Source organism: Tursiops truncatus, chromosome 9 (genome assembly GCF_011762595.2).
Source record: "Tursiops truncatus isolate mTurTru1 chromosome 9, mTurTru1.mat.Y, whole genome shotgun sequence".
Lineage (NCBI taxonomy): Eukaryota > Metazoa > Chordata > Mammalia > Artiodactyla > Delphinidae > Tursiops > Tursiops truncatus.
The window spans coordinates 92,143,858-92,158,850 of record NC_047042.1 but is presented as its reverse complement, the minus strand read 5'-3'; the positions used below and the strand labels follow the sequence as shown (position 1 = coordinate 92,158,850).

Genomic DNA, 14,993 nt, shown 5'->3' with positions numbered 1-14,993 from the left:
CTAAGACATCAGCTAAGGAGGTAGGCAGTATGGCACTGTAGTTAAGCGTGGGGTCAGACCTAATGTCATCACTCATCAGTGTGTGACCCTAAGCAAGTTACTTCATTTCCTTGAACCTCGATGTCCTCACTGATAAATGGCACTAAGGCTTATCTGTCGACACCATGGGGTACCCAAGAAGACCCACCAAAAGGGCTATAACCAGTTAGCACAGCAGTTGGGAGCACAGGAAATAATCCATAAAGGGTGGTTGTCATTACCAGAAATATCCATAACTCAGTTCCTCATTCTTGACCAAAACTTTAATTTACAACTTAATATACAGTATGATGTCTGTAACTTCTTGAAATTCTCACCTGGCTCCTGCAAGGAAACAAAAGTGAAAAGCTTTAAGAACTTTTATTTTCAATAATTCAAATCCATCATTCTTGTTCATTCAGTTATTCAAGCATTCATTGAGCATCAGTCATGTGAGTAGCCTTGCAGAAGAGTCAAATCACCTTGCAGATTTCTCAAAGGGTTTACAGTCTAGCCATTAAAATGTTAATGACTGCGTAAAGGAATACTGGAAAATATGTAAGAAAATAGGAAGAGGCTAGTGCTGGCAGAGCCATTAACACTAGGGAAACAAGAGGCCTGGTAAGGACTCTTGTCCATAGGAAAGCCAGCGACAGGAAACGAGCTAGAAAACAGCTTCACTGTTTGCCCCACCACCACCTGCCCCCATATACACAAAACTGCTGTGATTTTCGTGTCAATAAGCTCCTTCGAATTAAAATAATAGCAATACTAGTAGTATGATTTAATGGGAACACTTAACTGTCTCTTAATGCTTCCTATCCTTTAAAACAATTTCCAAGGTATTTTGAATGATGGCAATTATTAATGTACAATGGTTAATTTTTTTGTTTTACATTTTTATTGTGGTGTAATTAAAGATAAAATGCGCAGATAATTAAAGGTCTAGTTCAACGAATTCTGACAACTGTATGTACCCACATAAACCCAACCCCCAACCCTACCTCTATAGATGAGTATCACCAGTTTGCAGACTTCATATAAATGGAATCATTCATTATTAGTACTTTTAAGTGACTCACTCTTTTTGCTTAATATGATGATTTTGAGATTTACCTAAATGACTGTCTTGTAACTTGTTTTTTTTTTTTTTTTTGCGGTACGCGGGCCTCTCACTGTCACGGCCTCTCCCGTTGCGGAGCACGGGCTCAGCAGCCATGGCTCACGGGCCCAGCCGCTCCGCGGCATGTGGGACCCTCCCGGACCGGGGCACGAACCCACGTCCCCTGCATCGGCAGGCAGACTCCCAACCACTGCGCCACCAGGGAAGCCCAGTAACTTGTTATTTTTAATTGCTGAATTATTACTCAATTGAAGGAATATACTGTAATATGTTTATCTGTTCTCTCACTGATGTACAATTAGGTCTAGTTTGGAGATACTAAGAAAAAAATTGCTATGAAAAATTCTGTACAGATGGCCATATTATTTTCATTTCTCTTGACTAAATGCCTAGGAATAAAGTCGTTGAATCCTAGGATATACGTGTTTAACTTCATTAGAAACTGCCAAATAATTCTACAGAATTGTTGTACCTTATTACATTCTTACTGGCAAATATTCCAGCTGCTCCATATTGTCATCAGCATTTAAAGTTGTCAGTCTTTCTAGTGGGTACAAATGATATCTTACTGTAGTTTTAATTTGCATTTCCCTGGTGATTAATGATATTAAGGGCCTTTTTTCATGTGATTACTGGCCATTCATGTATCTTCTTTTGTGAAGTATCTGCTCAAGGCCTTTGCCCATTTTTCAATTGGGTTGTTCATCTAATTTTTGTTGATTATAGAGGTTCTTTACATATACTAGATACAAGCCCTTTGTTGGATATATATGCTGTATTTTTTCCCAATTAGTGGCTTGTATATTTATTTCCTTAATGGTGTCTTTTGATAGCAGAAATTTTTGATTAGGCTAAATCAAATTTATCAAGTTTTTTTTACATCAGTGCTTTTGTGTTTTCTCCAAAAGTTTTTTGTGTGCCTTAAGATTATGAAGATACTCTCTTGTGCTTTCTTTTAGAAGCTTTAAGAGTTTGGGTTTTATTTTTAGGTCTGTTATCCATGCAGTGATTAATTTAAAATCATATTAAATGAGAATGTCTTAATCCGTGAAGGATTTGTGAGGAAAGGAACTCCTCCTAGTATCTTCCTTTTGAAAGAAAAACTCTCTCTGACTTCCTGATTGGGAAAATGAAAGGGCCACAACCTTTTACTGTTTAAAGAGTTAATTCCATGCAATTCCATATTGTAACATTCCCATATGCTCGAATTTTCCATTAAAACGCTGAAGGTAGAACACTGTACTTTTGCAACTACAAACAACCTCCGTATCTATCTTGTCCATCACTTTAAGCCCTGTGCATTGTTGGTGCTTAAAAAGTCTTTGATCGGGCTTCCCTGGTGGCGCAGTGGTTGAGAGTCCGCCTGCCGATGCAGGGGACGCGGGTTCATGCCCCGGTCCGGGAGGATCCCACATGCCGTGGAGCGGCTGGGCCCGTGAGCCATGGCCGCTGAGCCTGCGTGTCCGGAGCCTGTGCTCCACAACGGGAGAGGCCACAGCAGTGAGAGGCCCGCGTACCGCAAAAAAAAAAAAAAAAGTCTGATCAATAGATAGATAAATGGGACCCTAAACTGTAACATAGCTTAGGAAAAAATAATTTTTTTAAACATGAAAAGGAAGATGAGACTAAAAGTGTGTATGGGGAAAAGGGGGCAGAATGACAGCAAATGTGAAAATACCAAAGACAGAAATTAGACATGATGTGTTAATTGTTCTTCATGCTGTTATAAAATGCACTGTTTCTTTGAGACCATGATAGGTGCAAAGTCAAAACATGTTTATTGACAAAAGTTAAATATAACTTTAAAAAGAAACTTGGGGTATACCCACTTGGAAAGAGTTGAGTCTACATTTTCAGTCTTCATCATCAGGAAGGATACCTAATTCTTCATCCGTCCACTGAGAAGGATCTGGATATGGAAAGTGACCCTAATGACAACCAGTTAAAAACAAAGTTCATGAATCTATACTTCACGCAACTAAAAGAATCTACACTCCATACAACTGGTTACATTTTAAAAGAAATCTTGAAAACAAATGTGATTTAAAAAAATCCTTGGGCTTCCCTGGTGGCGCAGTGGTTGAGAGTCCGCCTGCCAATGCAGGGGACAGGGGTTCGTGCCCCGGTCCAGGAAGATCCCACATGCCGCAGAGCAGCTGGGCCCGTGAGCCATGGCCGCTGAGCCTGCGCGTCCGGAGCCTGTGCTCCGCAGCGGGAGAGGCCACAACAGTGAGAGGCCCACATACCACAAAAAAAAAAAAAAAAAAATCCTCAAAATACCACAGGAACAAATTCTCCTTCAACTATCTGATGGTCCAGCTATTCTTCAATCTGTTCAAAATGAGCTGTGGCCTGAATTTTAAAAGCCTGGCCATCTTGGAGCTACTGGCCTGAGCCAGCATTTGAGTATGTGTTTGTGATGGAGCGTGGGCGGTACGGAGACAACAGATTGCGAAGATACCCCATGTCACAACAATCTCTTGAATCCCTGACAAAACATAAGGTCTCAAACTGTCCTGTCATTCCTGCTGGGAGATTTGGAAGCATTCCTTGTCTATCCTGATCTAGGGCATATTCGGCTGCATCATTATCTCATGCCAGACAGCCACACAATAATCCTGACAGCGGACCTACAGTGAGATAAAGGTGTCTATGTGCTGCCACAGACACCATGCAGCTCCTTACTGGGTGACAAGGGCACAGAGAAATCGTAAGAGAAGTGGGATATTAATCAACCTGATGCTTCTAGAACTCACTGTATAAATTTAAGGTTTTTCCCTATCCTAAAAAAAAACCCCAAATTTACTAAAATTCAAAGTATTCTGGATCAATAAGCATGGATTTCAACGGCTTCAAGGTGTAATTTCCTAGAGAATAGCATCTGTGCAAATGTGATTAAAAGCTCCTTTTGAGGCCAATGACATGTTAGAAAGTCACCAGTAACTAACTTCCCTCCTGAGGGAAATTAGCCCACATCCATCCCACCTCAACCTGGCTGCCTTGGGCCTCTGGACAGACTAAATAACATTTATCATTTAAAGGCACTTAACTGTGAAACTTAACCTGCGGATGAACCCCTACCCTAGCTTGGAAAGTAAGAGAATTAGCTTCTATAGTCTCCCTTCCAAATATGGCCACCAAACAGAAACCGTAAGACATGGGCCACCTACATGTAATATACATCCTTGAGTGGAAAAGGTCAGAGACAATATGTTTCATAAAATAAAAGGATTCCTGCATATACATAAGGACAATGTGGTGAAGAGATACATCCAGGTTGAAAAACAGTCTACAAACAGAAAAAAGAAACAAGGTAAGCTATTAAGAGATCTTCCCTCCCCACACGCAAAGGACAAGAATTCTTCTCCTGCACTTACCAGCACAGCATCTGAGTCATGCCAAAAGCGCCAGAGAATCCAGAACCACATGGTTGCACTGAAGAACTCTGCCTTGATCACCTGGGATCTGGTCAGCTGGGGAAACTGCCTGTACTGGGGCTCGATATGCACACCTCCACCAGCACTACATGACAAAACGAAAATGTTAAGCAGCTTGCTATATCTTCAAAGTATGAACTCATCCAAAACTCTGAGTTACAGCCAGAAACTGAACCTTTCTCATCTCCTCCACGAAATACAGAATGGCAGTGCTCCACAGTCCCTCGAAATACTCCTTTTTCAGAAGTTGCTTTAAACTTGTGCAGCAGCAAAAACTGGCCTGAATTGACAAGAGGCTAATTATGATTTTCATTTAGTGAATATTCATGTAGTTTACACCAGAAATATGAATGTGCTGATTATGGGGTACTGGCCCCAAGAGTTTTGATTAAGGAATCATAAACCTATAGTAGTAAGTCACTAGCTTATCCAGAAAAACAAATCAAATTTACTTTGTCTGGTTAGCCATCTATTTCAAAGGCAAATTATGTCTCTGCTCTATTACAATCTTTATTAAAAGACCACTTTATGGAAAAGAGGACTCAGCAGACCCTTTTTAATAAGCCAAAAGCACTGAGCAAAGCAAAGAGTCTTAAACAGTAAGTTTGAACAAGTCTTTCTGGGTTTTGTGTTTTCATTTACTGTTGACAAGGTGAGGAATATAATCCATATGAGCTATCCTCATGTTATTCAGTTGGACTGTAATTATCACAGGTTGAGTCTAATTCAAATAATAGAATTTGTACTTAATGGGGCTACTTTCAAGTCCTATTCAGCAGCTATATGTATGCTATTACATATAAATGGATATAGAAAATTTAAAGAGAGGGACTTCCCTGGTGGTGCAGTCGTTAAGAATCCGCCTGCCAATGCAGGGGGACACAGGTTCGAACCCTGGTCTGGGAAGATACCACATGCCACAGAGCAACTAAGCCCATGCACCACAACTACTGAGCCTGCGCTCTAGAGACCACAAGCCACAACGACTGAGCCCACGTGCCACAACTACTGAAGCCCGTGCGCCTAGAGCCCGTGCTCCGCAACAAAAGGAGCCACTGCAATGAGAAGCCTGCGCACCGCAATGACGAGTAGCCCCCATGCGCCACTAGAGGAAGCCCAGCGCAGCAACGAAGACCCAACACAGCCAAAAATAAAAATAAATAAGTAAAAAAAAAGTTTCCGTCAAGCATCACTGCTTTACACCCTGTTTCTGTATGCCAATTATATTTAACAGTATCTATTCAGGATCTATCTGCATATAGATACTACATTATATAAATAAACCATGGGGGTGGGAATTCAATATATTGTAACAACAGGCTTCCTCTTTGATAGGTTTTGGATATAGCCTAGTAATAAGTACCCATCAGTTAAACTCATTTAAAATAAGATTTGAGAATTATAGTTTAAACCCATTCCCAGAAACTCTCCACATTTAATTACTGCTAGAGTGACATGTTTTAACTATGACTTGAAATAAGTGGATCACTGACTGCAAGGTGGAAATCTTTTTGAACAAAATTTGAAACACTGCAATTAGAGAAAAGGAATGCATGACATAACAATTGCCATGATTAAGGAATATAAAGATTCCACAAACATCTAATGTTATGTTCCAAGACAGGTTGTTAACTGCACTATGGCGAACTAGACAAGCTGAACAACCCTCCAAATTGAAACAACTACAATAGTAGTTGAGATTTTTTTTTTAATTTTTAATAAATCATTGACCAGACACAAAAGAAAGGAATCTACCAAGGGCAAAACCCAAGTTAAAACAAGACCTGGAAACTACATGAGCACTGAAGCTGGCCTTCGTCCTGAGCGTTTCTGCTGTTCCCCAGACTCTCTGACCCTCTACCTGGACAGCTGTGGGAGACAGGAGAAGCCTGGGGCCCACCCAAGACGAGAAGTCTAATTACTAGACCCCTGAAGAAAGCTGCAGCCCCATGATATAAGAGTGAATGGGACATAAACCTGCCATGAAGAAGGGAACAGGAATTTGTTACCAGTAGCCAGTCCTCAGGTGGGTTTGCACCCAAATTCACACTACCTGGGTTTTGGACATTATGGTCCAAGACAACCTCAACCCAAGATTTTAAAGTGGTATTGGATTCTCTGAACCCTTGAGAAGCAAGACCTTAAAGAATTCTGACAGATAAAAGTTCCAGGAAAAGCTCACAGTCAAAAATTACAAGGAAATAAGACACTATGAGTGAGAATCAGCAAAACAACAGACAGCAGTATCAAATATACAAGACTTGAAAAATGGATAATTACAATTTATAATACAGAAAACACGTTATTTTTAAATAAAAGTTTGAAATTAAGGGCAAGGAACAAGAAACTATAAAGATCAAGTTTGAAACAACAGAATTTCTAGAAATAAAATGTAATCATTTGAAATAAAAAGGATTAAAGCCAGGATTAGACACAGCTAAAAAATATGAAAAGAGGTTAGAAGGATGAGAAAACCCAACATATGCCTAATTCGTGTCCTATAAGAAGAAAACAGAATGGGGAAGAAACAATATCCAAAGAAATAATGGCTGTTCCAACCCAGGATTTTTAAGTGTCAAGTTTAAAAAAAAAATGCAAGCACCATAACTCTCCGTTAAAGTTACCTTTTTAAAACATAAACGAAGGATGAATTGGGAGATTGGGATTGACACATATACACTAATATGTATAAAATAGATTAACTATTTTAATAGTTAATCTATTTATACAGCAGGTATAAAAAATAAATTCTGCTGTATAAAAAATAAATTCAAAAAAGAAAAATAAAATGCAATAAAAAAAGTGTAAAAAAATAAAACATAAACCAGATCATATTACTTTCCTGCTTAAAGCCTCCAACAGCCTGCCATCATTCTTAGAATAAGGCCTCGTCCTACAAGGCCCACCCTAATTGGGGCCCTGCTTGTCTGTCTACCGCTGTCCACTCACCAGCTTGCTTGCCCATTATCAGCACTCAGAACCTTTTCACTTGCTGTCTCCTTCGTCTGAGAAGCTCTTCCTGGCATTTTTGCATGGCTGACTACTCATCACTTAGGTCTTAGTTCAAATCAAACGTTCAGGCCTGCATTCCCACATCATCCTAGGTATAATAACCCACCCACCAACCCCAGACACTCTCTAGATTAATCCCGTTTTATTTCCTTCATGCCACTTAAGAGTACCTAAACATGTTCTTTTCTACTTGTTGTGTCCTCTCTCCAGAATGTAAGCTCCATTATCTTTCTTGTATTCTGCTCTATCCCCAGCACCTAGAAAGACTCTCCAGAAAACCTACTGACTTAAGTATTCACATACTGTGAAATACGGTGTGTTACGGAAGTACCAAGATCTCGGTGAAGAGGAACACCCCCTAGTCTTCCCATGCAGGTCAAGGGCTATTGTTGGTGGCTCTCCATCTCTGTCCTTGCTCAGGTCACACATGCCTTTTCCTTCTCGCCACCCCACACCTGTCCCAGCTCCATATCCTTAATAGACACATGGCTTTAGGCAAGTCACTCCTTTAATTTTCCTGGTCTCAGTTAAACAATACTTGTATGATCCTTAGTAGGCACCAGCAGCCCTCTTAAAACATTTTAGAGATTTGTTATTCATTTACTTACCTGGAAGTCAACATTATTAACCCCATTATACGCGTGAGAAAACTCAGTTATTAAGAGATCATGAAACTTTTCCAAGCCGTACAGCAAAAGTGTGGCAGAGATGAGATTTGAACAGAGGCACTTTGGGGGCTGAATCATGCTTTTAACCACTATTCTGCACTGCCTCTTGGTAAAGTGTAGATCACGGTGCAAGGGGCCTGGCCCATTACTTGGAGAAATCCAATGTACTATTTTCAGTCCTGCTCTTACTGAACCCCTCTGCACTACCAACTCCTTTTTGGTAGACGTGCCCTCCCCTGGCATCCCAGCACTATGCTCTCCAGCCGGTTTCTTGGGCTACATCATGGGTGACTCTGCTTTTGCTGACTCTTTAAATTCTGGTGTTGCAAAGGTGAACTCTATAGTATGGGACTTTGGGTTTTAATATGTCAGTGTAGGCTCATCAACTGTAACAAATGTACCGCTCAGGTTGGGGATGTTGATTATGCAGAAAGCTATGCACGTGTGGGTCTGGGGATTTATGGGAAATCTCGATACCTTCCACTCAATTTTTATGTGAACTTAAAACTGCTCAAAAAAATACTTTAAAAAAAGAAAAATTCCGATATTGCCCAAGCATTTACTTTTGGCTCTCTTCTCTTCCCACCCTTCGGCACTCTCTACAGGTGACTGCCTCCAAGCCCGTGCCTTAACTAATTCTCTAGTCTGCAACCACAGTAATTTTTCAGAATTAAAATCTGGCCGCATGGCGTCTGATTAAAACCTCTCAACGACCGATTATCGCCTGCGTTCGAAACCCCTGAGCCAGGAATAAGGACTCTCTACCATTCCTTCCCTACGTCCCAAGGTCTCCTGTCTCACCTTGCCTCGAACTTGACGCTTCAAACTACACCGGCAACGCCCTCGCCTCCCCAACTCCTGCTCTCGCTTCCAGATTAGCTCCAGCCGTCTCCACGTTCAACTGTCAACTTCCCGAGGGCAGGCTCCCGCTGGGGCAGGGCCCGCCCGAAACACACTTCAACCTGCCGAGCGAGCACAGCTCCCCGCCCCACGTCACCCCTCTCCCGGGCCCCTGGGTCACGCCGTCAGCCTACGAGTCCCAGCATGCCTCGGGGTGGAGGTCGCTGCAGACCCGGATCTGCCCGTGGGGCTCGGCGTCAAGGTGAGGGCGTCCAGAAGACTGGCACTTTTCGTTAGATGCAGGCGAAGCCCCCACCGCAGGCAATACTCACTGACGGACTCCAGCGCCTCCAGCCGCCCGCGCGCGTAGGCCCCTGAAGAAGTGGCCTCCAACGCGCGCTAAAGGCGCTAGACGCGTCAAAGCCGACATAACAGCCCACGTTCGGTCAGCAATCCCCAGGCCGCACCGCCGCTTCACGTCACTTCCTTTGGCGCCCCTCCCAGTGACGTCAGTGGCGTCGCCCCGCCCATCTCCCGGAGGGGGAAGTACGGAGGCGGGCGGGGAAGGAGGAGTTCCTGCCTCAAATTAGCGTCGGAAGCCGTTCCCAGCTGTGAGGACCGTGGGGCCGGTAGCTGAGCTCGCCTTGCACACGGAGGGACCTGGCTCGCCGTGGCTTTGATGGTCAGGAGGCGCCTCTGAAAGGCGAATGGTGTAGCCGGCCCTGGAGAACTCGGCTAGGTGGAGCCCCCGGATGGGCGTGCCGCGCCTCGGCGCTCCGCTTCAGGAGCCCCTCTTCGTTACGCGGGCGCTAAGAAACTTAACCCTGAAACTGAGCTCGCTCCTCCTTACCGGTGCTTATCTAGATGCTGTTACCCGACCTGGACCCGCCTCCCTGCCTGCTCTCCTGAATTAACTACCCTTCCAGACCGTGTTAGGAGGCCACATCCTTTCTGAAACAGTATGTCCTTCCCAAAGCTAGTCCACTGTACTCTTCTTTCCTGCAAAGGCTCAACGGTTTCTTTAAAGCCTTCATGGTTGTATTGTTCTGCAAACTTGAGCTTGATTACCAACCCGCAGCCAGTCGTTCCCACATGTCAGCACCTGGACTGGTGGTTATCAGAATTCCCTGAGGAGCCCGACCCCAGATATTACGTCTGGATTAGGGCCAAGGAATCTGCCTTTTAGCGGGCCTCCAATTTATGCCTCCTTGATCCCGAGCCAGCTCTGGATTCTTGGCTTTTGTCTCTTAATATTGCCTTCTATTAAGTCCTGGACGAACTCCAAACTTCTCTAGACACCCCTCCCCAGTCCCCAAATTCTTTTTTTTTAATTTATTTAATTTATTTATTTTTGGCTGCGTTGGATCTTCATTGCTGCGCGCGGGCTTTCTCTAGCTGCGGCGAGCGGGAGCTACTCTTAGTTGCGGTACACAGGTTCTCTTGTTGCGGAGCACGGGCTCTAGGCGCGCGGGCTTCAGTAGTTGTGGTTTGCGGGCTCTAGAGTGCAGCCTCAGTAGTTGTGGCGCACGGGCTTAGTTGCTCTGCGGCATGTGGGATCTTCCCGGACCGGGGCACGAATCCGTGTCCCCTGCATTGGCAGGTGGACTCCCAACCACTGCGCCACCAGGGAAGTCCCCCAAAATTCTTAAGGTCCCCACTTACAGGTTATAGTTTTCCCAAGAACTTCCAGATTTGATTAAATTATAAACTTAACCTGCCAGCCTCACACCTTGGAGATTTCGATTTGAAATGGATCACCTGCCCAGCACTGAAGACTTCACACTGAGTCATAAGCATGAAGAATAGGAAATTTTTGAGAGAAATGTAGACCTGAATTTAGGGATTTGAGTGCATTGAATATAACTGACATTACTTCTGTGGCAAGATATGGGCCTCCATGTGCCCTGTAACTGGAAACCCCTCTCCCTGGAGAGAGGCTTACATAAAGCTATGATTACTATGATGCCCTTCTGAAGAACTTATTGATTGACCTCTAGCCCTATAGGACTCATCCCCCCACACCCTGCCTTTTCCTGCCCTCCTAACTTCTAAGTATATAAATTATAGGAAAGAATTTACTATTTTCTGGGTGCAAGTTGACTTCCCAGCTGACATGCAATAGTGTGGCTTTCTCTGGGCTACCATTCACCGCTTACCCTTCCTAGTGACATATACAAATCACTAAGATAGGAAGTTCACGAATTGGGAGGACAGGGCTTTCCATCCTTCCTAAGGGAGCTCTCTGCCCATATTATGCAGCTGCCTGCCTTGCTCCCAGGAAAGAACAATGCTGTGATTCCTAGGCCACAAAAAAAAAAAAAAAACAGCGTAAACACACAAAAAAGCATAGAACTTGAGTCTGAAGATCTGGAGTTCAAACCTCAGCTCTGCCAACAATTAGCTCTATGAATTTGGACAAGTCACTTCTCCAAGCCTCAGTGCCTTTCATCAGCCATTTAACAGAGTACCTGGCCCACAGCGTGTGCTCAGCAATTTTTTATTGCTTTGTTAATACTTTCCTTTCCTGGTAGCAAAAACTTTTCAGGTAAACTAAAATTCATTTACCTTCCCCTTCTTGCTGAATTACAAAATAAAAAGTTTTAACTTTAATGCTGGCTTGTATTTAAAGCAATATTGTTCTACAGACCATTTGTGGGGTCCTTAGCTCTAATGTTTTGCATCACAAATTCTGATTTTTTGCTATAAAAAGTTTAGGGTCCCAATCAGTAAACTATTTTGACTATGTAACAGTGACGCATATTTGTTTTGCAGACATGCTCTAAAAACTCCAAGGGCAAATATCCCTGACTGCCTTTTGCAGCTTGCATGACGACCCTCTTTTTGGTTCTCAGATAAGCACACTATTTGAATGGATGCATTTTAGAAGGTGAGGGAAAGGATGCCAAGCCCAGACACTGAGCTCTCAGCTTCGACATGCAAATCAGATTCAAACTGTGAGACAACAAACTGTGAGGACAGACTCTAAATGGCCTAACATTATAGCATCTAACCCCAAATCAAAAATCTATCCCATAGCTAGAAATAGAGAACACAGCAGGGGGATGAGGAAGGAAGGAGAAAAAAAAAAAACTTGTTTACACAACTTCATGTTTATTTAATTATCTACTTTTTTTATTTTTATTTTTTTTTTTGGTTTTGGTTTTGGGGGGCTTTTTTGGCCTCGCTGCAAGGCTTGTGGGTTCTCAGTTCCCTGACCAGGGATTGAACCTGGGCCACAGCCGTGAAAGCACCGAGCCCTAACCACTGACCACCAGGGAACTCCCTAATTTTCTACTTTTAAAGGCTTGTTTGATCTCCCTTTCCCTATAAGCCTTGTAAAGAAGAAAGGAACTTGTCTTTCCAGTGGTTTTAGTGACACAGAAATGAATCTTGTTCTTTCTACTTTAGTGGGATTGAGCTGTGATCTTCCTTCGGGGAGATGCCCTGCTGGACACTTTATCTACTTATACCCAAGAAGTAGCCTTTTCTCCTTATGAAGATGAACGTACAAATCAAGTTTAGCATTTTTAAGATACTTATTTTAAAAATCAGCAAATTATCTGTATTAAAGCACAACCATTAACCATTTTTCTCCTCTTCAATCCAGCCTGTGTTCGTTTTCTGTTGCTGCTGTAATGGCTCCTGAGGAACTGAGGCCCTCGGTCCAACAGCCCACAAGAAGCTACATGAGTGAGCTTGGTATCAAACACCCCAGTGGAGCCCCAAGATGCCTGCAGGTGTGCAAGACTAAGCAGAGGACCGGCTGAGCTGCACCCACATTTCTGACCTGCAGAGACTATGAGGTAACAAGTGTAGTCGTATTAAACTGCTACATTTGGGGGTAGTTTGTATGCAGTGATAGATAACTAATACATGTCACAGTGGGTTGATGGAATCCATTGGCTTTAAAGGAAGGCTCAGTGGTGCTGGTGTTCGCTCAGGGAGACACCTGCTGTATGTCAGTGCCCCCTTCTCTCGCCCCACAGTGTAACTGTATGTGCCGAATGTCTAGCTGGCTTGCTCATGAGGAGGGAGCTGAACAGGGCTACCTGGAGCCCCCCAGCACCTCACTGCCTGATTCCAATGCCCTCCCCTCAAGACCTGGAAGGTACAAACAACATCTCCACCCCTCTGAAAAAAAAACTGCACCAAAGGAATCTCTGTCCAACTAAACCTTAGTTGTTCCCTAAAAGACAGAACCTTTAGCCTTAAGAAGGAAAGAATGAAAGGATCTAGTCCTGTGGTCAGAGCAGGACTTTTAGAGAGCAGGGAGGCTTGAGCTTCCACTCACTGTCTAGAGCCGTGGTCTCCAAAACAAGCAGGAGAATCCACTGGAATGTGGGGAAAATACTATTTTTATCAAAAACAAGAAATTAAGCTTTACTGATATCCACTCTACAAGCTGACCCTGCGACCCTCTACATCCATGTGGGCCAGACACACATCAGACCAGCTTTGAGACAATAGTCCGTAGATGAGCCCAGTGCAGAGGGCGGCAGTGGCCGCCACCCCTTCCTTCACTGCTGGAGTGTCACTGAGTGCTACCGTGGATTTCCAGTCCTGGTTAACAGGATGTACTTATTATATTATCTTTATATTAATATTAACTGAAATTAACCCTGGGCAAATGCACAAGGGCCTGAACGTTGCTCAGAAAAACCAGAATCTAAATGCTAATATGTGAGCGCAGGGGATCTTTAAGAAGAACGGCAGAGCTGATTCTGTTCCTATCTCTAGTATGTCACATTAACCATTAATCATTGTGGTTTTTTTCCTTTTACCTTATAATACAACTTAGCAAGAGGTTGGCAAAAAATATTTTAAATTGTCCAGAGGATAATTTGAGATACAGTGAAACTTGCCCTAAGTGAAGGCTGTGCCTCCAGAGATTGGCTAGTGATGGTAGCACCTGTATAAAACTGATATATGTGCATGTATATATAAATATACGCAACTTTTTACCAACAGGGCACATAATCAAAACATTTGAAACAAAACAAACAAACAAAAAACACAAAATACTGTGGGGAATTCCCTGGTGGTCCAGTGGTTAGGACTGTGCTTTCACTGCCGAGGGCCCGGGTTCAGTCCCCGGTCGGGGAACTAAGATCCCGCAAGCAGTGCACCAAAAAAAACAAAAGACAAAAGACATTTGGAAGCCATGGGCCGACAGGAGTCTATGACATTTTCTAACCTAGATATCAGAGTCTGGAAACAACCAGCAGGACCCACCTGATCCGGGAGTACAGAGGGTTAAGATGAGAAGAGGGAAAAACCAGAAAACAAAATAAGTTTATTCGTCCTCCTTCAGAGAACATTTTCCCTGAAATAGAGTCTCCCTGACACCAGGCACAGCTTCCACGACTGAACCGAGAGGACCTTCTTTCCCTTTACTTCTCCAACTAACCCAAAGCTTTTAAGACAGATGCCTGAAACCAAATCGGAGTGAAAAGCAGTGGCAGGTCTTCCACAATCCCAATTTTAGAATGTTCAAGCTGCCACAGGAGAGGCTGTTGGGAGTGGCCTCCAGTTGAGATGAAGCACCCACTGCTGCAGTCAGCGGGAGGTCGCTAGTCCTGGCAGAAGGAAGGGCTTTGCTGCCTCCAGGATGTCCAGTTTAGGGTCCAGTGAGCGGCCAAGCCCCTCCAACACCATGATGGCAAACACAATTGAGGCAAAGTTGCTCTCAAGCTTTACCTGAAACAGAAAAACAGCTGTTCTTTCCGAAGCCCACTGATATACAGAGTGTCCTGGGTAACATGTCACCATCCACTCCCGGCCTCATCTACCTGCCCATGTGATTTTTATCATCTACCTAACATTCTTTTCCCTACCCAGTCATTTTTCCCACCATCTCATCTACTCACCCAACCCCCATCTACTAGAAATATTAAG

General features: G+C 43.5%; 2 protein-coding genes across 3 annotated transcripts in view; both read right to left on the bottom strand.

Moving 5' to 3' along the window:
• Window positions 1-284: 284 nt before the first annotated feature.
• NDUFB2 (NADH:ubiquinone oxidoreductase subunit B2) lies at window positions 285-9,564 on the bottom strand. The gene is made up of 4 exons (XM_004326436.4): window positions 9,431-9,564; window positions 4,519-4,663; window positions 2,971-3,069; window positions 285-363 (listed from the first exon to the last, which is right to left on the bottom strand). Exons 1-3 carry the CDS (start codon window positions 9,526-9,528, stop codon window positions 2,995-2,997), a joined length of 318 nt encoding a protein of 105 aa, XP_004326484.1. The 5' UTR covers window positions 9,529-9,564; the 3' UTR covers window positions 285-363; window positions 2,971-2,994.
• The window catches only part of ADCK2 (aarF domain containing kinase 2), a 30,142-nt gene continuing 15,433 nt past the window's right edge, over window positions 285-14,993 (bottom strand). The window contains exons 8-10 of one of the 2 annotated variants that reach the window (XM_073810001.1): window positions 9,431-14,795; window positions 2,971-3,069; window positions 285-363 (exon numbers count right to left, since the gene is read on the bottom strand). In XM_073810001.1, coding sequence (XP_073666102.1) covers window positions 14,655-14,795 — 141 coding nt within the window. In that variant the 3' untranslated portion in view covers window positions 285-363; window positions 2,971-3,069; window positions 9,431-14,654. Of the gene's footprint in view, window positions 364-2,970; window positions 3,070-9,430; window positions 14,796-14,993 lie in introns of those variants that run through there. The other variant, XM_073810002.1, reaches the window with a different exon arrangement.